The sequence below is a fragment of the Theobroma cacao genome, chromosome 3, assembly GCF_053813885.1.
Source record: "Theobroma cacao isolate CCN51 chromosome 3, ASM5381388v1, whole genome shotgun sequence".
Taxonomy (NCBI): domain Eukaryota; kingdom Viridiplantae; phylum Streptophyta; class Magnoliopsida; order Malvales; family Malvaceae; genus Theobroma; species Theobroma cacao.
In genome coordinates this window covers 32,349,758-32,373,146 of record NC_142641.1, presented here as the reverse complement: position 1 = coordinate 32,373,146, position 23,389 = coordinate 32,349,758, and the positions used below count along the sequence as shown (strand labels likewise).

The following is a 23,389-nucleotide window of genomic DNA, read 5'->3' as shown; positions in this document are numbered from 1 at the left end:
TGATTGCATTGAATGTTGAAGGTTGGAACTTCCAAATGTTTTCAAAATGGTTTAAAGGACAGCATATCATCAGGTTTGGTTTTTTTTTTTTTTTATAAATTGCATTGTTCCTAACATAAGTGCATCGTGTTAAATAAAACCTTATGTATCGTTTGCTTGTTCCCTTCTTATATTCACTCACTGGGTTTATACTTATTCTTTTCAACTTCATATTTTGATTTTTAGATCCGGAGGTAGTTGGATCCTAGATTGAGGCGCCTCCTCGTTCATCTTTCGATAGGTTTATTATGGCACTTAATAATAGCACCCACACCCAGAGTCATTCCGTTAGTAGTCAAGGGTTTTTTGCATGTGTAAATAGATGTTTTAATGTAAATCGTGAAATTTGTTTGTAAACACTATATGTCTAGTTTGATTAATAAGGTCATCATAAGTTGGCAAGTGATAACACTATTTTGAGGATGGCATATGCTTGGTTGTCATGATTTATTCTCGAAGAAATTATTATTGAAAATTATGAATTATGGATTTTAAAGAATAAGGTGTGATCGATGGACTAATGAACAGGTTTACATAGAGAGGTTTGCTTGGGCCTAATGGGCTATGCCTATTAGGCCTATGCGCTTGTCATGGCTTAAGATTGGGCTGTGACAAAGTTGGTATCAAAGCTCTAGGTTTAGTCGAGTCCTAGGGATTCTTGTGGCTATCAACGGAGATTATAGGAGTTCGTGTAGAGTCTTATCCTTGGATTATGGGTGCGCAACACAAGCCAAGGACTAAAGGCTACATAAGCCCCTAATTCATTAAAACCCTACCTATTCCTATAATGTATAAATGATTAAGTAATTGATGCTTGGTTGTGTACAGGTTTTGAGGTGCGCCTGTTACACACGTCATGTTTAAAAGCAGTGGTAGTTAGGATAACCCTTATAATACTAGCGAGGAATCGCTAAATTCCATTACTAGAAGCTGTTGTCGCCTTGAGTGAAGAAGTCGGGAAAGTGGCCTGCCCTAGGTTGTTATTGGATGGATTCCACCAAGAGCGAAAATAATATTTCATAGTTTGGAAAGCCCTGAAAGGGTAGAAAACAAGGAAAATGTTCTTGAGGAAAAAGGTAAGAAGAAGATGAAAGAGGTATTTACAAAGCGTTATTGTCCAAGAAAGGTGTCAGTTGTTCGGGACTTTCCTCCTTATAGAGAGAAAGGTGTCACACCTCTCAACTTGGAAGGAGATGTGGGAAAACAACAAGGAGAGAATGATGAAGATATGGAGAATCCTCGGGTGATAGAGGACTACTCGGATTATGATTTGTCAATGTGTTCGGATCAAGGCAACGATGATTTTAGTGAAACCTAATACTTTCATTGAATTTTGTATAGCTTTAAGACTAGGCAGATGCAGTTAGAATTAAGTAATAGTTGTTATCTGTATGAAGGATTTAAGAGTTTGGCTTTGATTTTTATATGACTTAAAAGAATTATGAAGTTGTTATTTTAATGACTTGATGCATATTGGAATTTTCACGTATGACAAATATAGATTAGCATTACAATGATTAAGGAAAGATATTCACCTTAGTGGTATGGTTGGTCGCCTTAGACAATTATTAAAGGTTGACGTAGAAAGTCATTAATGGTACAAGCAACTACAAGACTTGACAATAAACATCTTTTGGAGTACTATGAAATGGTTACCAATTAACCTGAATGACTTTCGAATGGTAACCCTAGTTTTTATCAAGGTACAAAATGACATTTGAATTGATAGCGCTTATTAGGAATTATCGTTTATCATAGTATGTGGTTTTTGTCATGATTTTGAATACAAAAAATAAATAAATAAAATATAAAGTCACAGATTATGGGGCAAGTTGTATCAAAGGAGTTGACTTTTGAGTAAGTACATTGAACTAGTGGACTATGCTATAATAAGAAAGTCCAATGTATTTGTCACGACCCAAATTCCAGGTCATGACCTGGCATAGGCCCAATGGACGTAGTCCACTAAGCCCAAGCAAGTCTATTAATCTGACATGTTCATCATTCCATCATAAACTACTAAGTCATATATCATAACTTAGAATCAAAATAATATTAAGCATTGCCACTTCATACTGGCATACTAAACAAGTGTATATGCACTGTCTACACATGTATCTTAATAATTCACATTAGGTTCATCTATACACAACAAAAGGAGACTCGATGTCTAGCGGAGAGACTCGGGTGAATGTACAGCTACTGAATGCCAAGACACCTACCAAAAGATGGATACAAGTCCACGAGGACACCTCGTCCTAGTTACCGGTTGTCTCTTAATCTAAAAACATGAAGTTGAAAGCGGTGAGCATAAACTCAGTGAGTGAACAAGAAGGGAACAAGCATACCATAAGAAATGTTTATCGAAATCATCATGCACTCATTTTCTCAAAACAATGCAATTTGTTCTAATTCTTAGTAGAACCCTTCATGTAAACCCCTTATGAGTAAATCACTTAAAAGATCCATACTCAAATATGGTACCAAAGAATCGAAAAATATAGCAAAACCCACAAGTTAGCCAAAATGGACAGAAAGTTTCTCGCTACAGCAAACTTCACTTTCGCTGCAGCGAGAGTCAGAACATCAAGGAAAAAGTCTCATTTTCCTTTAAAACAAGCCATCCTGCTAAAATAACAATAGCAACATGTAACACATGTAAACTCCCCAAATTTCAATAAATCAAATGCTCACATATTTGCATTTACAACCATATACCATATATGTATATATACATATATCAATCATCATATACACCTTCCCATCATCATCATCTCATATGCAACGGCTTATGCGTACTCCCACTCGCATATAGCCGGGTCAGCAACGGCTTATGTGCACTCCCACTCGCACATATTTGGGTCAGCAACGACTTATGTGCACTCCCACTCACACATATCTGGGTCAGCAACGGCTTATGTGCACTCCCACTCGCACATAGCCAGGTCAGCAACGGCTTATGTGCACTCCTGCTGGCACATAGCCAAGTCCACATCAACATGCAAAGAAGCATCTAATGCATATCATGCATTTTATCATATTGTGATAACACATAAACCATTGTATAGCACACATTTCACAATATAAAATCATTTTACTAAAAGCTTGTTCCCAAGATACATTTTTAAGAAAAGTTGTATAAAATCATTCAAACACTTTGCACAAAATAATTACATTCCCAAAAATAGTTTTGATAGGCAGTCCACTCACCGATATTCGTTGAGCCTTTAGCCTACTCTTAATCCCTCTAATGATCCAATTGGGGTGGTGGGGCTTTGTTAACACCTACCATCAAATTAACATTTCCATAATGTCAATTTACATACTATAAACCCTAAAAACTATCTTTTAGCTAGCTTTCAATTGCCATTTAAATGGCCATCCATTTTCACTTTCCTATCACTCCAAAGTGAATTAACAATCTCAACTACAAAATATTCACAAATCAAATCTCTAGTCATTCTCAACACTTAAAACCCCATACTAGTTTACTACTCACCTTGATAGCTTTGTAACTTTGAACTTCTTTCCAAAAGCTCTCAAGCTATTAATAAAGCTTCCTCTTTCTCTCCCTAAAACACCTAACTAGTGAGAGATTATGGAAACAAGATTTTCATCATTTTTAAGGGTTTTAAAGTGAGAGAGTGGAAAAATACAAGGGTTCTAGTCAAAAGGGCACCAAGGTATGAAACTTAGAGCTAGAGAGAGAAAGTTATGAAAGCTTCACATCAAGCTTCCATGGAGGAATTGAAGTAACGTGAGAGGGAAGAGAACAAGAAGAAGAAGCTACTAGAAATCCCAAGAAGTTGCTAGAAGGAGAGGATATTTATGGCCCAAGCTTATCCACTCCCTTGAAAATTACTAAAATGCCCATCCATAAATTAGCTTAATTCTTGAAATTCCACACTTTTTCTTCAATTTTTCCACCTAGGGTTTGTGTTCTTTCCTTTCCTCTTCACTTCATACTTTGGCCAGCCATTTGGGTGAGACTAAGAGAGTTTTAAATAGATTTTACAAGGAAATTCTAGAATAATCCAAGCTTGACACATGGATGTTTCCATTGGTCCATGTGTAATACTTATCCATTAAGCAATTTCTCTCTACCACATAAAATGTTTCAATTATCCACAATGTAAAATGTTAATGGCTAAAATCCATAGGCATGACAAGTGTCAAGTGGTGTAAAATTCTAAAAATTTCCATTTTGTCCTCAGGTGACAAAATTACCATTTTGCCCCTATAACATGAAAATCATCAAAATTTTTATTTCCTTGTCATTTAACCCATATTTTCATCCTTCATTTATGCTTTATGCCTACTTAAGCCATAATATTGTTTAAAACTTACTTTTATGGGCTTATTGAGAAAATAACGAAATTATCCCTGATTAGGGATATCGTGTATATTTCTATCTACGAGTCTATAAAAGTCAAGATCTCACAGTATTGTAATTACATAAGATATCACTAAATATCGTGGTAAGGCCAACAATCAATCATAGAATTGTGAAATTGGAAATCTTAACTATAGTTACAAATTCAAAAGAATATGGGAGAAATCAATGAGACTATAGGTGACACTTTGAATGGTAGGTATAATCAAGCCCTAGTATAAGTCATAAGGATTGAGATTTGTAGCCATCTTTTAAAGCTCGAATATTAAAAATCTTGGTTGTAGTGTCATGAGTAGTTAGCTTTTAATTAACATACAATTCAAGGTTATTGGATCATACTTTATCAAAGAACATTGCCTCTTATAGGGTGAGGCGTGCATCCAAAAAAAAAAAGAGGTGGAATAATTAAATTTTGAGCAATAATTAAAAAGTAATCTAATTAACTAACTCTAATCTAAGAGGTGGAAGTAACAGTCTAATAGTCTAGGTTTACCATGGCACTCAATAATATTACTCACACCCAAAGTCACTCTATTAGTAGTCAAGGGTCTTTTGCATGTGTATATAGATATTTTAATATAAATTATGAAATTTGTTTGTAAACACTATATGTCTAGTTTGATTAATAAGGTCGTCATTAGTTGGCAAGTGATAACACTATTTTGAGGATGGTATACGCTTGGTTGTCATGATTTATTTTCAAAGAAATTATTATTGGAAATTATGAATTATGGATATTAAAGAATGAGGTGTGATAGATGGACTACTGAACAGGTTTACATGGAAAGACTTGCTTGGGCGTAGTGGGCTTTGCTTATTAGGCCTATGCTCGGGTCATGGCTTGGGATTGGGCTATGACACTTTTACATTAAAATTTATTTTAATTTTTATTAGAAGTAGTTTACTTGATAAAAAATTAGCTACTTTATAATATATATATATATATATATATATAGGTCAAAATACTTAATAAGTCCCTACACTCATATATTTTCTTAAAGTTAATTCCTATATTCAAAATTAAAATAATTTAATTTTTTAATTTTTAGAATTGCTCCAATTTAATCTTTCTCCCTAATGGCATTTTTTTTTTGAAATTTTTTCTCGATTTGTCACGTCAATATTGCCACGTGACACAAACACATCATCACATCAATTCCATGTCACCACGTTAGTGTCACATGGCACTGTCACATCATTATGTTAGTGTCACATTATCAGAATGTGTCATGTCAAATACTGACGTGTCAAATACTGACGTCATCCTGTTTAACGATAAGATTGTATGTCATTAGATGAGAAACTAAATTTAAACAATTTTTAAAATTAAGAAACTAAATTGGTTCAATATTGAGTATATAGATTAAATTAAATAAAATGTATGGGTATAAAAACTTAATGGATATTTTGACCAAATATTATTTTAACTTTAATTGCTTTAAATAATTTATAAATTAATATTTTAATATTTTAACGTTACTTCAAATTTTATATTTAAAAATATTAATTTTTATTTATAAATAGGTGAGCTATGGTACGGCTTACGGTGTGCATGCTGGAAATTCCAATGGAAGCCCAAGGGCAATAACGACCTCCCAACTGAAATTGCAATATTGCATTTTCTGTAATAAGACTATTGAAAATTTCTTCCACTGTTCGATCCTTCATCTCCATTTCTCCGATCATTCTCCGGTGATTCTTCCTGCGCCATTCCGGTTCGTACGTCACCCATCTTTTACATTTAGTTTTCCTATGTAGTTTTCTAGATTGTTTTTTAGCGATCGGTTGAGATTACAGGAATTGCGATGAATGTAGGTTGGCGAGAGATTGGGGCGAAATGAGTCAGGTGTTCGAGGGTTATGAGCGCCAGTACTGCGAGCTCTCCGCCAATTTGACGCGCAAGTGCGCCTCCGCCAGCGCTCTTGATGGAGGTAAGGAAACGCTGTCGCATTTCTGCTCATTGATCCCTTCTTTATCGGCGAAAATTTTGTGTTTGATGTTTTAATTTGTAGCGGATTAGCTCAAGGCTCTATTTGATTGTCGGTTTTGTTACTTTTGCTATTTGGAATTTGCTTTGTCGATTTGGTTGTAAATTGTAATACAGCATAATTTTATTTGATTTGTTTTAGAAATTATAAAAGGTAAAATCATAAATTTTGGTTTTCGAGAAATTTGAACACTTTTATTTTTGATTTTTCAATACACACACATATACGCAGGCACAATAGTGAAATTTAAATTAGTTGGGCATGCAGGGTTCTATGATTCTTCATTCATATGAGTATCCGCGTTGAACTTAGTGTGTTGATTTTGATTATGCTGATGACGAATAAGCAAATGAGATGAAATATGTCTTAGTTCTATATGCTTAGGTTTTTGCTTAATTGGTAAAAATAAAATATGATATTTGAGGGTTATTTAAGCATTAGGTTCAGTGTTTCCATGGGTTTTTTTGGGTGGAATGGGAAGAAAAAATGCATTTAACACTGCAACCAACACAAATCACTGGTTGTGTGAATGAATTGTTTGACTTTTATGCTTAATCTGTAGTATCATGTGTTTATATATATAGTAATTCTAGAAAGATTGGTTCGGAGATAATCAATATATTTCTACTGTGTAATTTGTTTTGTACATTCTGTAACTTCTTTAGTTTCTTGTTTTCTTGATTTACAGAACAGAAGAAGCAGAAACTTACTGAAATCAAAGCAGGATTGGATGATGCTGATGCTTTGGTAATGAAAAAGACATTTTCTGTGGCTAAGTTTGTTTTTTCTTTTGACATTCTTGGATTTGTAATGTGATCCTTTGTCTGAATTGTTCCAGATTCGGAAAATGGACCTTGAAGCAAGGAGTTTGCAGCCAAGCATAAAGGCAACACTTCTTTCTAAATTAAGAGAATATAGAAATGATCTAAACAACTTGAAAAGTGAAGTTAAAAGAATTACCTCAGGTAACGCAAATCAGGCTGCTCGAGATGAGTTGTTGGGGTCTGGAATGGCAGATGCAAGGATGGTAATTGATACTACTTTCTTTTCTCCAAAGTGCCATCATTTTGAACTTAATGTTGGTATGGTAAAGCAACCATCTACTATGAAACTCTTTTTCCTTCTTATATCATAATAAAGTTTGTGAAGCATGTCCTGTATGTCCTATAGCTTCATCTGATTGTTCACCATTAACTTTCATTTGCCCTTTGACAAAAACCAAACCCATAGAAAAAAACTATGTTGCCTGTTTTTCAGGCTTTTGTGCATTAAATATATGAGATGTTCTGCTTACAGGATGCTGAGATTTGAATCTAGAGGAAGAAATTATGGAATAGGTATTAGCACACTTGTGTATGCACGTGTACGCAAATCCATTGCCACATACGCAAATGTGCACAAGCAAAAACATGTTACTATATAAATCTGTTAACATTTTGGCTTTGCATCTTATTGAACTGGGAGAATGCCAGTCTCTGTAGGTAATAACATATAAACTTTTCTCCCCTTTGAATTTAAGGTAAACATCTTAATAACATTTTATTATGAACACTCATTGTTGAATGATGGCATAGGTCTCTGCTGATCAAAGAGGAAGATTGTTGATGTCAACAGAGAGATTAAACCAATCTACTGACAGAATTAAAGAAAGCAGAAAAGCAATGCTGGAAACAGAAGAGCTGGGTGTTTCAATCCTACAGGATTTGCATCAACAACGCGAATCTCTCCTCCATGCGCATAACACAGTATGCTTTTCACCCATTCTTGGGTTCCAAATAGGGTTCACTGGCTTTAGAGTGTGTGTGTGTGTGTAGGTAATTTCGTTTCTCTAATCAAACAGCAGAGATGTAGCTGAAAATGTAACAAATTTGCTTCTTACTTCTGCAGCTCCATGGAGTAGATGACAACATTAGCAGGAGCAAAAAGATACTGACAAACATGTCAAGAAGGATGAGCAGGAACAAATGGATAATTGGCTCCATAATTGCAGCCCTAGTTCTTGCCATCCTATTTATCCTATATTTTAAGCTGACTCATTAGTGTGCTGGCCTTGGTGGTTCAAAATTCCAATTTTTTGATGTTTGTAGTATCAAAGAAAAGGCATGTATGTCATCCGTTTCTGAGTTTTGTGTGCCATAATTGCTTATTGTTTGTTCACCCGAGGCCTGCACTACAGCTACCACCTTAACTTTATATAATACGCTTATGCCTCATTATGAAAGTCTCTTATTTTCTTTTGTCTTCTGTGCTTCTTACTTAAATCACATAGCTAAGACTAGAAATATTTTGCATTTCTATTGTGTGATGATCTGCCGGTGTTTTGAACGAGCTATGTAAACCATGGAAAATTCAGGCATCCCAGGTTTTATGCTTAGATTGTAAGAAGGCTCAATTTGCTTCATTAGAATTCAGTCTGGTCAGATTAGGTAAGATAACCTAAGTTGTAGGACTGAAGAAAGACCTAACTTGAGAAATTCTAGTTGCCATCCGAACCGGATTGCATCCCTGGTTTAGTTATCTGATGGTCATTCATTTGTTCAAGTCATTCTCCAGCTGCATTCCACGGTTGCATGTTTTCGCCCTTCAACAGACACTGGCAACATCAGCGCAAACGTAAGAATTTAATTCAAAACACGATTTCACCCCTGTCAGCTATCATAATCAAACGGCACATGGTCCTGAAAATCCGTTCACTGATTCATTTAGTTGACAAATGGGGCCACAAGTTAATAATAGAAACAAATATGTAGAAGTGGAAAAGCCTACAAGCTTCGCATTTCCTTGAAAAACTCCTACAAGATTGCATTCTCCTTTGAGAACAATTTTAGAAAGTTTCACTTCTCAAAAACTGGAAAAGCCTTTGGAATTGGAACCTTTTTTTAACACTTGAACCATGAAAACAATACAACACCAAGTGCTATCTCCACTGACATGCAGTCGACAGGGGAACTGGCTCCATCAATTGCTTCCTTATATTAGTTCCTTAAGCTGATGCTTACCTCAATAAGGTGAACCAGGCAATTTAGGCATCCTGATGGAAGCACTTTGCAATAACTTAATCCAGCTGCTTTCACCTGATTGATATTTGGGGATGCACATTTGTTCTGATCTGTGATCTGCGCTCTTCAATCAATACACTGATGTTTAGACTTCTTCAATGGAACACTGTGTCACTCATTCTCATCCTTCCAGAGGAGACAGGCAGAGGGAAACATAAACTAAAAGATCCTCAAAATGTACAAACTTGACATCAACATCCTGACGTATCATCTTCAGGAGAAGAATCCCTTGATGCCTGCTCCTCCTCCTCTTCATCCTCATCATAATCAGCAGAAGCAGGTTGCCCATTAAGATCTACCGTTACACCATTTACCTTCCTGACAAATTGTCCCCTCACACGAGGCCTCCTTTCAGCTAGCCTTTTTCGATTAACATACCTAATCTTCTTATCAAAACAGCGCTCCTTCCTTTTCTGCCTAAATTTGATTAATGCTGCCTCTCTTCTGTCAACCTTACTTAATTTCACTTCACTGGTAGAGGAATTTCCAAATGATGGCCATGAGTGACCAGTTGGCATCTGACCAGGTTGTACACACATATTAACTGGGTAGTATGGAAATGATGCCATCCCACTTACATGAGGATGTGACAGACATTGTTGAAGATGACTGTATTGAGGTAGCACAGAAGAAGCGGCATGATTTTGAAGGTCATGAAGGTTATTCTGAAACAACTGGCCTGATGGCTGCATCATAACTTGATTTACAACTCCTGGCATATAGTATGGGTAAGCAGTTTGTGTAGGTAAACCTGATAAATCATGTTGAGGTTCATTTCTTGGGGGCACAAGCACCTGAGAAAGCTTCTCTTCCTTAAAATTCCTTTGTTGTGAGAACTCCATAGACACAGGAGGAGTAGAGGACCTCTCCAAGGAAAGTGAATCTGGTATACTGCTGCTGCTAGGAAAGTCATCTCCTTGTGAACGGTTTTCCCATGCTTCTCCATTCTCATGTACTTGGACATCGTTAACCACTTGTTGACCAGATTGCTGAAGATTCTCTTCAATGATCTTATTTTGAGCAGCATTTTCGCCATGAGGGGTGACTACTTGAGTACTGGTTTTGACTGCATTTGACTTCACATAAGTAAAAAAGGCTGACGACTCACCAATCTTTAGCTCACTCTTCTTTGGACCAGATGAAAATTGCCCTGCAAAATATTGCCAACATTCCAACACCTTCTTTATAAGGGCAATCCATGAATGGAAAATATTTGGAAACCAGAAAAGAATCAGAGCCATGCTGTTCCTGTATTGATATGTTATGACATGATAAAGAGTGCTTGCATGGTAATGAACTATAGATTAGAGAGAAGACGGAGATTATTCCTAGTAGCATGAAGTCAATCCCAGTTCACAACATGTAAACTAGAATGCTATTTATGGTAAAGGAAGCCTCAAATAAGAAACACCCTTGTAGTATTAGAAAATAAACAAGAATGTAATGCAAGCAGTAATCTAGCCATCAAACAAACTAAAATTAGAACCAGTGTCAAAACCTTAAAGAATTTCATCAAATCATACTCTTCTTCTTCTGACAAAAAACAAGGCTAATTTTGACACAAAGCTTAAGAGAAACAATCTCCGACTTGATTAATAGTAAACAAGATAAAATCCCATGCATTCATAGAAGAAACATTATTGAGAATTTGTTTCAAACTGAAGACTTAACATTTTAGAAGCAATACGATAATAGAAGGCAAAATGATGTCATTTCACACTATCCTAATGAATATCCCATGCATTAATCAAAGATAATTTCTCTCATATATGGCATGCAACAGTAAGCTGAACGGAATATGAAAATTCATGTTCAGGACAGCCCAACAATTTTCAGGTATGGAGAAGTTCAAGAGAAGTCAACCTGTTCTGCGGTCACTTATTCCTGGAACATCAGGACGACATTCTGATGTTTCAGTCTGAGGAGGCTCTACAACAGCAGCAACATACTGAAAGAGGAAAACACTTAAATGAACACAAACAATATATTTCACTCTTAACACCATTGATTTGCCATACATTTGCAAAACCAAGTACAGGTTGAAATTTATGGCATGTACATACAACCACACAGATGTTAAAGAAGAAAATCTTGATTGCCTAAAGCTTTTGTGAAAAGAATCATACAGCATGATAGATGAATGGTTTTCCAAATTTAAATAATCATATCTGGTAGTTGTAGAGGACTGCCAATAGTTGAAGGCATTAGAAATCTGTAAGTACCATTTTTATGTTCTTTTCAATTTCACTTTGTTCACTGGTTACTTTTAAACTTCAGCACATACAATATCTCTCACGTGATATGCCCCTAGGTTGATGCCAATATTACATTTACTTCTCAAGTTAAGTTTGCTGCTCATAATCCATTTTATACACATATATTCATAAGGATAACACATGTACAGATATAAATGCATAGATGCAAACATACATAAATGCATATAATTTGAAATTGTGTTGTGTATAATTTGTTCAAGTCTAGTGTTTGATTTCAGATCCTAATTTCTTCCACCCCTCAACATGTCTATGATTTTATATTCTGCAAAGTATATATTCATACCTATCATTTACAACTTCCTAATGCTGCTACTACCTGAACAGTTGGTTCAACTAAACAACAGTTGCCTTTTCAGGAGCCTAATGTCACCAACTTTATAAAGCTTATCTTAAGAATACAACACCGGATACTACAAGCATGGGAATAATTTTAACAGAAGCAATCTAAAGAGGAAGAGGGTAACAATAGAAAATACAGTTAAATCACATATCTTTGCTTTCTATGACTTGGTCAATATTATACAGAAGATAGTCGACATCGTTGCCAAGCTTAAGTTCATATGGATGAGTTAATGACTAATAAGGTGATAATACAAAATTTTTCCCTTTTCTATATTTATTTATTCTTTTGGGAAGGGGGATGTGGGCAGAAGGATGGGGAAATGTCATCATATGTTAAGAAGGACCATTTCCCAAACTTTCACTTAAGCCATGAACTTTTTTACTTTATTGTTTGGTACATAAGCTTGCCGTCTCAGTTCAGTTAGTTCTATGATAATAGATGAGTTAATATTAAAGCACTATACAAATCACACAACTAAGAACATAGCCAGAAGCATGGGCCATTAACAAAAAAATTCCAAGTCTCAAACCTCTCAAAAAAAAAAAAAAGAGAATAGGAGCTCAATAGTCTCTGAGAATTAACTTTGAAACTATGTTTACAGAATTGAAATTCCAGGGCCAAAAATAATACAGATCTCTTTTTGTTTTCTTGAATAATATATGATCAATTAGAAGTAGCTAAAGTATCCCTTCAAACCATTGCAGTCAAGGAAGGCTGCATAAATCTTGTTGGCAGCCTACATGACATAAATATTACTTCAGGAGAAATAGCCTGTCTGTATCTCAGGATTGCAAAATCTGCTGATCAGAAGTCCATGTTTTTATTTTCTTTTATTTTATTTTTATTTGATTCCATTCTTTTTTTTTTTTTAATATGCAATCACTCCTTTAGCAACTACATAAATTGAATAACTGACTCTATGTCTAAGACTAAAACTTCAACTCATATATCGTATGCAAAATTCAGACATATAAAGGTACAATTCTAAGTGTGATTGGAATTTATAATGCAATCATGCATTTCATACCCATTATGTCATGAGGCAAGGTCATTTCCTACAGCAAAAGTTCATCATCTCATAATGCACAGTCAAACAAATGTTTTCCCCTTAATTTTAAATGCAGGCAAACACGTATTTAGTTATCCAACTTCAATACTCACTTCGTCTTCCTGATGAGTTGAAACTCCGATCTCTGGATTGGTGCTCTTCCGGGACTTGTCATCTGTGTCATCCGAGAACAAAGTAGTACTGTTTGTATTAGCATCACTAGGGTCTGATGCCACTAGATCAAAATCATAGTTCAAGATGTTCTTTTCTGCCAGACCAAGCTGCCAATGGGAAAACATCTAAGTGAATATCTAAAAATGGTTTTTGTTACACATCCATACAAATATAGATAAAAAATTTTATCAACTTCTGAAGTAATGCCCAGTTAATGGGATTTTAGTTCCCTCTATCTGGCCAAGATTATTGCTTCTAATTATACTCTTAAAAGTATCAACTGCAGTTGAACCATTTTTTGAAATAGAGGGGAACCAAGCAAAGCAACAAAACAGGACACATGAAAAACAACAACAAATGCAACAAAGACTAGCTGTGAAAAGAAAAATAAATTGATTAAAAACAAACCATGCGCCGTCTTCTCCACATGTGTGTCCACAAGTTCAACAATTCATTGGTGCGTAAAGGCTTGACAAGATAGTCAGCAGCACCAAGCCTCAAGCACTTAACAACAATAGAGACCTCATCCTGGGCCGACATCACTTATCATAAAAAGGAAAGAAATATACACTGATCAGACCAACAAACACCATAAGGAATATTCACTTCCGCGAAAGTTGGATGGCTGAAGAAAAAAAGTACAAGACAAACTTACTAATAACAGGAATACGGCGCAGATCCTTATCCCGCATAATATACTTTAACATCTTCATTCCCTTGGTCATTGGGAGGTCAACTTCAGCCAGTATGATATCAATTTCAGGTCCCTCAGCATTCAATGCATCAATAACCTGTCTAGCAGACCTTACTGAAGTCACTGTGAAGAAAAACTAACACAGAATCATGGAGCTGACACATCACTTCTAGAAAAAATATAGGATAAGTGTCATGAAACTATAGAGAACTCATAAATGCAAATATATAAAGATAGAATTAAAATATAATAGGAGACAAAAGTTGAGTTACAATAGACAGCAGAAGGAACCTAAATCATTGACATGATGAACATACTCTAAAACATATGAAATTTTTTTATCAGATTGGCAAATAATCACCGAGGAAGAATACAATTCAAATCAAAATTCAGTTGCAATATTCAAATGCCTTACACAAAATTCAACGAGTACCACCCACACAACAAGGCATCAATTCCTAGGCATCTCAGTTTCACTTCATTAACTGTTTCAATACACAATTCAAATAACACCAACGCAACAAATAAACTAACACAAAAACTCAACAGATAGAAAACCCAGAATTCACTTCCAAATACCCAATAACCAATCAAAAAAAGAAAACCACACGCAACAACAAAAACAACAACTTATAAACAAAAAATGTTACAAATAGCTTAAAATTCAATAAGACATGATTTTTTTTTTTAAAAAAAAAGAATACTAATAAAAGTACAGTTTACCCTGATAAGAACATTTCAAAAGAAGTGAAAAGACCTCCTCAGAGCTCTTAGGATCGTTATCACATAGCAATATCCTCACTTTGCTCCTATCTATAAACCCCTCTCCTGCTCCTCCTCCTACTTTACACTCTTTATTCAAATTCAGCTCCTTGCTCTCCATATCCCCTCAACCCAAAAATGATCACTTTTCTACAAAAAAAAAATCCCACAAAGGAAACCCCCCCAAAAAGCCCCTTTTTTTCTAAATTAAAAATAATTACTGAAAAGGGAAAATACTAGAAAAAGCCCGTAAAAGTCATCCTCTCTCGCACAACCGAAATTGGAGACAAAATTACGGTTAGGGTTCCTAAATCCATCCTGTGATTGAATCCTTTTTCCCGTCCGTACACCAACCGCCTAATAAAAGACTAAGATTGTTGTTAATCAACGTTATGGTTTTTCCCCCCTTTTTAAAATGAATCACTTTCCATAAACGGCAAGCAAAAGATCAAGTGGACCCAATCGGACGGTAAGGATCAAGGGTCGGATGATGAAGGTGGCAGGAGCCATCAACAGGTCAGACTTCAGCTCACCAAGGATCTGGCGCACGTTAACGTAACGCCCAAAGGGAAGGGCGACGGAGGGGTTTCTCAGTTCTGATAAAGGAAAGTCTTCTCTTTTCTTTTTTCTTTTTTGGGTCTGAATCTGAGAGAGTAAATGTTTTTTCTTTTCAGACAATGGTTAGGAGATGGAATCGGGGATCCTGAGTGTGACTAACGTGCGATGGATTGGTGGGATGGATTTGGAGCGTTGGATGGAAGGCAACGGAGGGAGGAGATTGGAAGAGGGTTGCATAGTGCGCATCAGGGTGTAGGATAGGGAAGAGGATGACGTGGACGGAAAGAGGGACACAGAAGAGAGAAAAGTGGAAGAAAAAGCGAAGGGGGCAAATGTTTGGATAGTTTGGTAGAGATAGAGAGAAGGCCACGTCACTCTTTGAGATCTCTTTTCAAGAGCAACCCCTTGGAAATATTAAAATTAAAAATTAAAAATATCTTTTTGAAAAAAAAAATAATTATCTGGTTTTCTTTTTTATTTATTTGGGAAAAGAATACCTTTATAATAAAAATCTAAAGAAAGGTTGACACGTAGATAGTCCAGCTGGAAAGTGCCATGGAGCGGTCAGAGTAAAGAGGTGAGCAGCCAACCACAATAGCACATGTGTTTAAATAAAAAACAAAAAGGTTTCTTTTTTTAATTGCATTTATTTAGCAAATGGTCTTTGGCTTTTCTTTGTCTTTCTTTCCTTATCAACGAAGCTGCAAGAAACAGAAATCTAATGAAAATTATTTAAAGTTGAGAAAATACAAAATGAAGTTGATTAAGGACAAATTATTGAACCTATTAAATTTAAAAATGGGTCTATTACTCTTTTCGTAAACACTGCGTAGTAAGGCAGATTACAGTAAACAACAAGAGACTAAGGTGTAGAATCATAAAGGAGAAATTTAATGATACATTTGAAGATGTTCTATCATCATTATTTTAATCACATGTTTACACAACATTTTAAACATCACTCCTCTTCTAATATAAATAAAAGACCTTGAATTTCATTTAATTGATATTTTTATTTTTTATTTTACTTTTTTCAATTTATTCATTTTTTCCTACAAATGTCAACTTTCCGTTTTTATTAGAATTTTTTCTATATCTTATTTAGAGACGTCAATAGATAAGGTATTATTATTTTTTAAATATTCAAACTCAAATTTATTATTTGATAAGATATCCGAACCTTGTAAATACTCGATTAAATTTTTCAATTGTTATTCGAATCTATACTTGAATACTATAGACACTACCTTTTAAATACTCATACTCATTAAATCATCGATTAAAATAAATTATAATTAATTTTTGTGTATATTATTAATAAAAATTAAATTAATAAATTAAAATTAGTTCGTAAAAAATAAATTAAATTTTAAAATTCATCATTAGAAAATTAATAAATTTTAGTAAATATTAAATTAATTATAAAAAACTAAATTTAAATATTAAAAATCATTATTTATACTTAAGTCTGTTTGGATAACGAGTACTCTAAAATCGTTGCATGATCCTTTAGATAGTGGTTTTACTATCCAAACCCAATTATAAGGTACATTAATCTTACTTAATTGGTTGGGTAATGCAAGATACTTGTTTACAAGGTATTCATCGACATCCCTAATCTTACTTTAAATTTGTGAAAAGGAAAGATTTGTACATAATTATTTGATCAGGAAAATACATGTACATGTTATTTAACTAAATATTTAAATGCATCTATCATATCTTATTTACTAAAAATTTGACAATTACGGAAAATATCAGTGCACAGTTTTTACCCTGATACTCTTCAGTGTTTAACAGTTAGAGAATACAAGCAATGGTTTGTTAATGCTTATTTTACTTACCGCCCTTGGATGGGCTTGTTGGCAACTAGAGCCAATCTCATAACACAAATTTTTGCATGCAGGAGCAACTCCTTCAATTAAATCAACCTACCTACCTACCTACCTACTATTTATGTTTCATCCATATTATTATTATTATATTTCCGAATTCTTGTTTTTGGTTGGCAAAAATAAAGCTACACTTGGTATGACTTAGGTATGATGGGTTGGGACTTTGGTGTCAAAATGAATTTGAAAAATAATGTAATATTAATCTATTATATTTTATTTTTATTTATTTCAATTATATACAATTTAAATTTTATAATATTAATCTATAAATTTGTTTAATACTTTTAATCCTACCAATAAGGAGGAAAAGTTGAAAAAATTCCTCTCCTTTTCACTTTGTTATCTCTCCTAAGTTTTGTATCTTTTCACTTTTCCACCTTTCTGATCAGAACCACATCCTAATGAATCAAGTATATTAGCTACATTATGATGGAAATAATTAATCTTGTACCCTTGTTTACTACCTGAAGTTCAACACAAGGATCAAAGTTCGAAACAACCAGTAGTAATTAACATTATAGTCCATCCATGACCCAACTTATATTAAGAAATAATGACAATGAGAGGAAACTGATAAAGAAGATACATAGAGCATGGCATTTGTTGGTAAGTTTCAACTTCTTGCAATTTCTTTTTCTTTTTCTTTTTTTTAATTTAGGACCAGCGTCTATATTATATCTGTGTAAAGTCTGCATATAACATTGTTACACTTATTGCAATTACATAAATTGTCAGCTGCAGAATCAATCTCCTTTTTTCTTTTGGTACAATGTATCAGTGTCCTTTGTCATCCTAAACTTTTTATGAATGCGAGAAATCAATTCATATCTATGGATCAGACTAACAGAGACATGTTACATATTTGGCAACTATCTGAAATTGTACTGATTCACCTTTCTACTCCACTAGTAAGAATGTATAATCAAATTTTTAGCCACCAAACGGATACCTGCACTCTGCTGATAATCATAAGGATCCAAGCTGAAGAATGCATCCACAAAGATCCCTGTTCTAAATAAGTTATCAAGCTCGGCGGCATCAAATTTACTGAATACAAGTTTTTGCACAGTACCAGAGCTGTCTTTCTGATGTATCTCTGTGGCATATTGGACAATATCCCCGCTGACTACAGTAGGTATGCTGACAGAAAAAGTCAAAGCATCAGGCAAGTTTCTAGAGTTGACAGTTTAAAAAAAAATTATGCCTTCTCCAATTTTCTCAAATTTGCAAATCATATTGTTCTGTAAACTTTCATGTCACTTCATTCTTCCATCAATTAAATAGCACATCAACAGAATAGCAAAGGAGAAAAAGAAACCATGTATGGGTGAGTCAAGATTCAAGAGCATGTCCTGGACCACCTGTTTCCATTTTGGAAAGCTCATAAACTTTATCATTATTTTCTGAGTTCCTATTAAATGGTAGTTTAATGTGAAACAAACTCCTTTTTTTACTCTGCAGTGCAAAATTTCATCCTTTTTCCTAGGCTAGGAGCTATTCATTTCCATGTCATTAGAAAGAAAAGGAAAATACAAAAGCTATGAGAACTTACTGCAGTCTCACAGTTGGGTAGTTGACGTAACCATCTTTCCTGTTCACAACAGGCCTCCACTCAGAGCTGCTTCCACAATCCTCAAATCTTTTCTTCGCAACAGCATCACAAGCATCTAGAACCCTACATAAACTTGGAGACACATTAACCATGATGCTCAAGCGTGGCCGACCAGCCTGATCAACAAACTTTTTACTAATTCCAAATCGCACTCTCAAACGAGAACAAAAGAGTTGTAAAACAACATCTTCATGCAACAATTTTATTCGGTCAGTGCCACGATAATATGGTGTAAGAGATGCACTGATAGAAGTTACAGAAACCTCATCAGGCTCTAGGAATCCTGCATAACCACTGCAACCCCCAGCAACAGCTGTTGCGAGAGACACCTCAGGAGATTCTGGCTCAGGTTTTTCTTCCATGGTGACATCTAATTGATAGGCCTCCGTTTTTATTTCATTGCTGAGCCGACTCATGTCAAAAGGATCTGGTTGAGCCGAATCAGATGCATCTAAACTTGGGATTTCCTCTCCAATGTGGCAAGTCAAAAGAGAGATTATTGGATGGGGTTCACCATTTTCTAGATCTGTTGGAGATAAATTTGGAACACTTTCATAAATTGAACTTGAAGGGGCTTGCATGTTTGGGCTAGGCCCCTCAGGAGATGACTTGCTATTACTAATACTTCTTGTAGTCGGCCTTGGGGAAACCACACTATCTGCTGTGAGTATATCGGGGAGGCTCGACTCCTGCAGATATATTTAAGATTTTGCTTAAACTTTGGGTAATTAATCTTATAAAACATGGCCACTTCCAGGATGGATATCATCCTTGGCTTGTAGAGTAATATAAGATACCAAGAACAAATCAAAATCACATGCAAGCACCGCTATATCCATAGAGCAATAATATTTACATGTGCCATTATATGGCAGACACAACAAAACCTACATTAAGCTTACTCGATCAATTTTTTTTTCCCGACTCCAATATGCAAAGTATAATTAAAGGAACTCATATTACATAGATACAAAACTAATTTGACTTAAATAATATAGAAAACCTTGAACTATGTCTATTTATGAAACTAAACTCTTATTCTTTTACTATACCCAAAGAAGCCCTTACTTTTTGGTTTGTAACATACAAGCCCTTAACCTTAATGAAAAATTAAGGCATAATACTTGAAAAAGCTTCTAAACTATTCAAAAAAATTCAAATAAACCCTTATTCTTCTGTTGTGTTCAATTAAGCCCTTGTAATTTTATTTTTGGCCAAATAGGTCCTAGTGACTAATGGTTAACTAATTATTATTAGTCAAAATGTCACTTGTCATTTTATCCTCACGTGACGCTAATGTGGAGTGAAAAATACCACATAACTATGTCATCATGCCATATTAGTACATCACGTAATCATCTATCATGGCATGTTAACATGCCATGCTAGCATCATGTAACATAAAATGACAAATGACATTTTAACTAACAATAGTTAGTTAACCATTAATCATAAGGGCTTATTTGACTCAAAATAAAAATACAAGAGCTTAATTGCATGCAATAAAAGAATAAGAGTTTATTTAATTTTTTTAAGTTTTATGCCAAAAATTAAAGACTGCAAGATTCAATGTTAACTAACATATTTTGTTCATGTGGCATATGACATCGCTTGATGATGTGGTCATGTAGCCCATTCCACAACAATTACTATGTGGTCATGTTAGCTGCTACGTCATATGCCACGTGGAAAGAAAATACCAACTAACATTAGGCTGACAGCTGAATATATTCCCTTAAAGAAAAGGGCTTGTGTAGGTATAAATCAAAGGATAAAGGCTTATGCAGGTACAATAAAAGAATATAGGCTTGATTGCATAAATGGGCAATAATTTGGGGACTTTTTGAGAACTTAAGCTTACTGATACCCATTGCAAGGTCCACTACCCATTGCAAGGTCCACTCAATGGAAAGGACTTTGCATAAACATTAGCTGTCGTGTTATATGCCACATGGATAGAAAATGCTAGTTGACAATAGGCTAACAGCTGTTAATTTGGTTAAGGGCTTGTTCCAGTACAAATCAAAGGACAAAAGCTTGTTTAGATACAATAAAAGAATAAAGGTTTAGTTGCATAAATGGACGTAGTTCAGGGCCTTTCTTAGTACTTAAGCTTATTGATACACATTGCAAGGTCCACTCAATGCAAGGGCTTTGCAATCAGAAATGATAACAATATAAGCATAACTCAAAAGCAAACAAAAACATTGTTGTAAAGAAAATCAGCTTCCTAAAAAGAGGAAAGGAGGAGTCGTGAAAGCTCTCCAAAGATTGATTTAATAATATATAGCCACGCAAGAATAACCAAAGTGCATACCATTATACAAACAAGTAGCAGACACTATAAGGTATACAGCAGGAGCTGGGCTATATATAGGGAAGAGAAAAGCCAATGCATCAAACTTGCTGGAGGATCTTAACTTCTCACTGCCATTAAAACGGCTTATCCACATACCAAACGAATGAAGCACTATTTCATCAAACTTTATGATTTAACATGTCAAAAGTTAGGACAAGTCAAATATGGTGCTTAAATTTTTCAATGTCAGATACTCTTAAATAAGTAAAACCGATGGCACATCATTCCAAAGAATGCAAAAGCAACTAAAGTTAGCACTCCAAAACAACCATACCAGGAACAAAACTGTTGCACAGTACTTAAGAACTTCAAGGTTCATCCGGATATCATCCAAGCTCCTAAATATCGTAGCAAAAAGTTATTTCAAGGGAACAGAAATTGTACAGCCATCCAAGGTGAAAAGACTTATAAGTTAATTCATCACAGACTTGCCTGTGTCTCTGCTCTCCAATATTAAAATAGTTTGCAAGAGTTGCCATCTGCATAGAATTACATACACATGTAATCAACCAAAACTTCAGATTAACCCTAAAACTTGCAATGCCTTACTTAGAGAATTGCACACAACTAAGAAAGCAAATCATTAAACAAGTATCTAAATGTGCTAGGAACTTAAATCACGTAACTTGTAAATATGGTGGCAATGGAATTCCCATTCCCCACAGTGGAATAAACATAACACAGACAAACACAAATGTGATCAAGATTAGAGGTGCCAATTGAGCAGATTGGATCTTTTTACAGCTTTTGACTTTTTGGGCTTAGGGTCAGGTCTCAGGTTTGGGTTGTATTGACTGGGATTTCTAGCGAGCTTTCCAGGTTCAGGTAAAAGCTTTGCCATATTCTCTCTACAAGCAGAAAATAACTGAGTTCAAGTTAGGATCAAGTTCAAGCAATTTCAGGTTTCAGGTTTGAATCGTTGGGTTTGCTCAAAAACTGTATTTGGGCCTAATTAGGTCGGGTTTTGCCACCCCTAACAAGATAAACATCCATCCAGCTAACGAAAAATCCAAAATTTTGTAATTTACTGCATACAGTTTCGATACTTTTCCATATTAAAGGTAAGCTTTGTAACATGAATTAAAAATTACCTTCATGTTACCAGCTCTCCTTCCAAATGTTTTAGTCAACAACGCCAATGAATCAATAATTCCCTTAGGCTCCGGCGCCGGCCGACCAATCTTTTCAAACGCTTCCCTTATCCTCAAGCAATCAAACCTCACTATATTATGCCCCGCCCAAACCCTTCCTAAAAAATTCATTTAAAAACTTAAAATTAATGAGATATTAGAGAGAGAGAGAGAGAGAGAGAGAGAGAGAGCAATCTGAGCGTGAGATGCGGACCATGAAGAAGGTCGTGGACTTTGTCGGAGATTTCTGAAAAGGAAGGTGCCGAAGCGACGTCCTCTCGGGTGATGCGGTTGCAGCGTTCGGAGGAAGGGGAAATGGAAGCGAGGTTGTCCGGTCGGACCAGGGTGGAGTAGCTTTCGAGCTCCAGGAGCCTTTTGGAGCAAACTAAAATGGCTCCGAATTCGAGAATGGCATAGCCTTGGCCGCGTCGCTTAGGGACCGTGGTTTCCAGATCGAAGAAGCAGATTTCGGATCTGTCACCCGACGTTGTCGGCCCCATTTGGAAGAGAGAAAAAACGTTTGTTCTGCTTTTGTGTTTGAAAAGCGTCTAAGCATAGAGAGTTCTCAAGTAAGACGCTCCAATTTAACGAGGAATATATAAAACACTGTTTTTTTGTGCGTGGCAGTTGGGTTGCTTCGTTTGGTGGGTTACCTTTTTCTTTCAAAGGGGCCCATTTTAGTTCTTCTTCCTTATTGCTTTAGAATACACCTTTATCATCTCTTCCTCAAATGCTAAATTTTTTTTCACATAATATTTTTTAAAAAATTTAAATTATTGAGAATTTTTTTAAAAAAATATTTATTTATTTTTTTTTCAATCAATCTTTATATGGTAGTTGATTAATTGTAGTTAATCAAAATGCTATGTCATTTTATATCCAATAATACTGATATGATAAACTAATCTATTATTGTGAATGATAATTTAATATAAAGACATGATTTTATAAATTTTCACCATTATTTATGATATAAAAATAATAAATAATATTTTGACTAATGACAATTAAATGAAAATTTATGTAAATTTTCTTAAATTGTTCAATAACTTTTTAAAG

The 23,389-nt window shown here is 34.9% G+C and overlaps 3 protein-coding genes across 7 annotated transcripts; 1 reads left to right on the top strand and 2 right to left on the bottom strand.

The window, feature by feature from the left end:
• The first annotated feature begins 5,987 nt into the window (after window positions 1–5,987).
• On the top strand, window positions 5,988–8,657 carry LOC18604748 (vesicle transport v-SNARE 11-like). 3 transcript variants are annotated; one of them, XM_018117857.2, is made up of 6 exons: window positions 5,988–6,124; window positions 6,248–6,363; window positions 7,109–7,167; window positions 7,259–7,447; window positions 7,995–8,165; window positions 8,308–8,657. In XM_018117857.2, exons 2-6 carry the CDS (start codon window positions 6,270–6,272, stop codon window positions 8,458–8,460), a joined length of 666 nt encoding a protein of 221 aa, XP_017973346.1. In that variant the 5' UTR covers window positions 5,988–6,124; window positions 6,248–6,269; the 3' UTR covers window positions 8,461–8,657. The 3 variants fall into 3 exon arrangements, with proteins under 3 accessions (XP_017973346.1, XP_007037430.2, XP_017973345.1); XM_007037368.3 differs by having other exon boundaries at window positions 5,994–6,147; XM_018117856.2 differs by having other exon boundaries at window positions 6,023–6,151.
• Window positions 8,658–9,093: 436 nt separating this feature from the next.
• Window positions 9,094–15,653, bottom strand: TOC1 (CCT motif -containing response regulator protein). Of its 2 annotated transcripts, none has more exons than XM_007037365.3 (6): window positions 14,738–15,653; window positions 13,976–14,137; window positions 13,729–13,862; window positions 13,260–13,427; window positions 11,343–11,427; window positions 9,094–10,629 (listed from the first exon to the last, which is right to left on the bottom strand). In XM_007037365.3, exons 1-6 carry the CDS (start codon window positions 14,895–14,897, stop codon window positions 9,671–9,673), a joined length of 1,668 nt encoding a protein of 555 aa, XP_007037427.2. In that variant the 5' UTR covers window positions 14,898–15,653; the 3' UTR covers window positions 9,094–9,670. The 2 variants fall into 2 exon arrangements, with proteins under 2 accessions (XP_007037427.2, XP_007037428.2); XM_007037366.3 differs by lacking the exon at window positions 14,738–15,653 and adding an exon at window positions 14,430–14,676.
• A 2,175-nt stretch (window positions 15,654–17,828) lies between these two features.
• LOC18604746 (Polynucleotidyl transferase, ribonuclease H-like superfamily protein) lies at window positions 17,829–22,898 on the bottom strand. 2 transcript variants are annotated; one of them, XM_018118270.2, is made up of 6 exons: window positions 22,545–22,898; window positions 22,292–22,449; window positions 21,633–21,679; window positions 21,475–21,538; window positions 18,782–19,530; window positions 17,829–18,369 (listed from the first exon to the last, which is right to left on the bottom strand). In XM_018118270.2, exons 1-6 carry the CDS (start codon window positions 22,828–22,830, stop codon window positions 18,135–18,137), a joined length of 1,539 nt encoding a protein of 512 aa, XP_017973759.2. In that variant the 5' UTR covers window positions 22,831–22,898; the 3' UTR covers window positions 17,829–18,134. The 2 variants fall into 2 exon arrangements, with proteins under 2 accessions (XP_017973759.2, XP_007037426.3); XM_007037364.3 differs by lacking the exons at window positions 21,475–21,538; window positions 21,633–21,679.
• Window positions 22,899–23,389: the final 491 nt, after the last annotated feature.

What these genes read in the sequence shown, in the direction of transcription:
- LOC18604748 (XM_018117857.2), top strand. Translation starts at nt 6,270, where the DNA reads ATGAGTCAGGTGTTCGAGGGTTATGAGCGCCAGTACTGCGAGCTCTCC. An exon ending in CGCCAGCGCTCTTGATGGAG is followed by an intron (nt 6,364 to 7,108) that starts GTAAGGAAACGC and finishes CTTGATTTACAG; the next exon opens with AACAGAAGAAGCAGAAACTT. An exon ending in GAATGGCAGATGCAAGGATG is followed by an intron (nt 7,448 to 7,994) that starts GTAATTGATACT and finishes ATGATGGCATAG; the next exon opens with GTCTCTGCTGATCAAAGAGG.
- TOC1 (XM_007037365.3), bottom strand. Translation starts at nt 14,897, where the DNA reads ATGGAGAGCAAGGAGCTGAATTTGAATAAAGAGTGTAAAGTAGGAGGA. An exon ending in GCGCCGTATTCCTGTTATTA is followed by an intron (nt 13,863 to 13,975) that starts GTAAGTTTGTCT and finishes TTTTATGATAAG; the next exon opens with TGATGTCGGCCCAGGATGAG. An exon ending in CAACTCATCAGGAAGACGAA is followed by an intron (nt 11,428 to 13,259) that starts GTGAGTATTGAA and finishes TTCCTCTTTCAG; the next exon opens with TATGTTGCTGCTGTTGTAGA.
- LOC18604746 (XM_018118270.2), bottom strand. Translation starts at nt 22,830, where the DNA reads ATGGGGCCGACAACGTCGGGTGACAGATCCGAAATCTGCTTCTTCGAT. An exon ending in ATTGGAGAGCAGAGACACAG is followed by an intron (nt 21,539 to 21,632) that starts GCAAGTCTGTGA and finishes TACGATATTTAG; the next exon opens with GAGCTTGGATGATATCCGGA. An exon ending in GTGCAACAGTTTTGTTCCTG is followed by an intron (nt 19,531 to 21,474) that starts GTATGGTTGTTT and finishes ATATATCTGCAG; the next exon opens with GAGTCGAGCCTCCCCGATAT.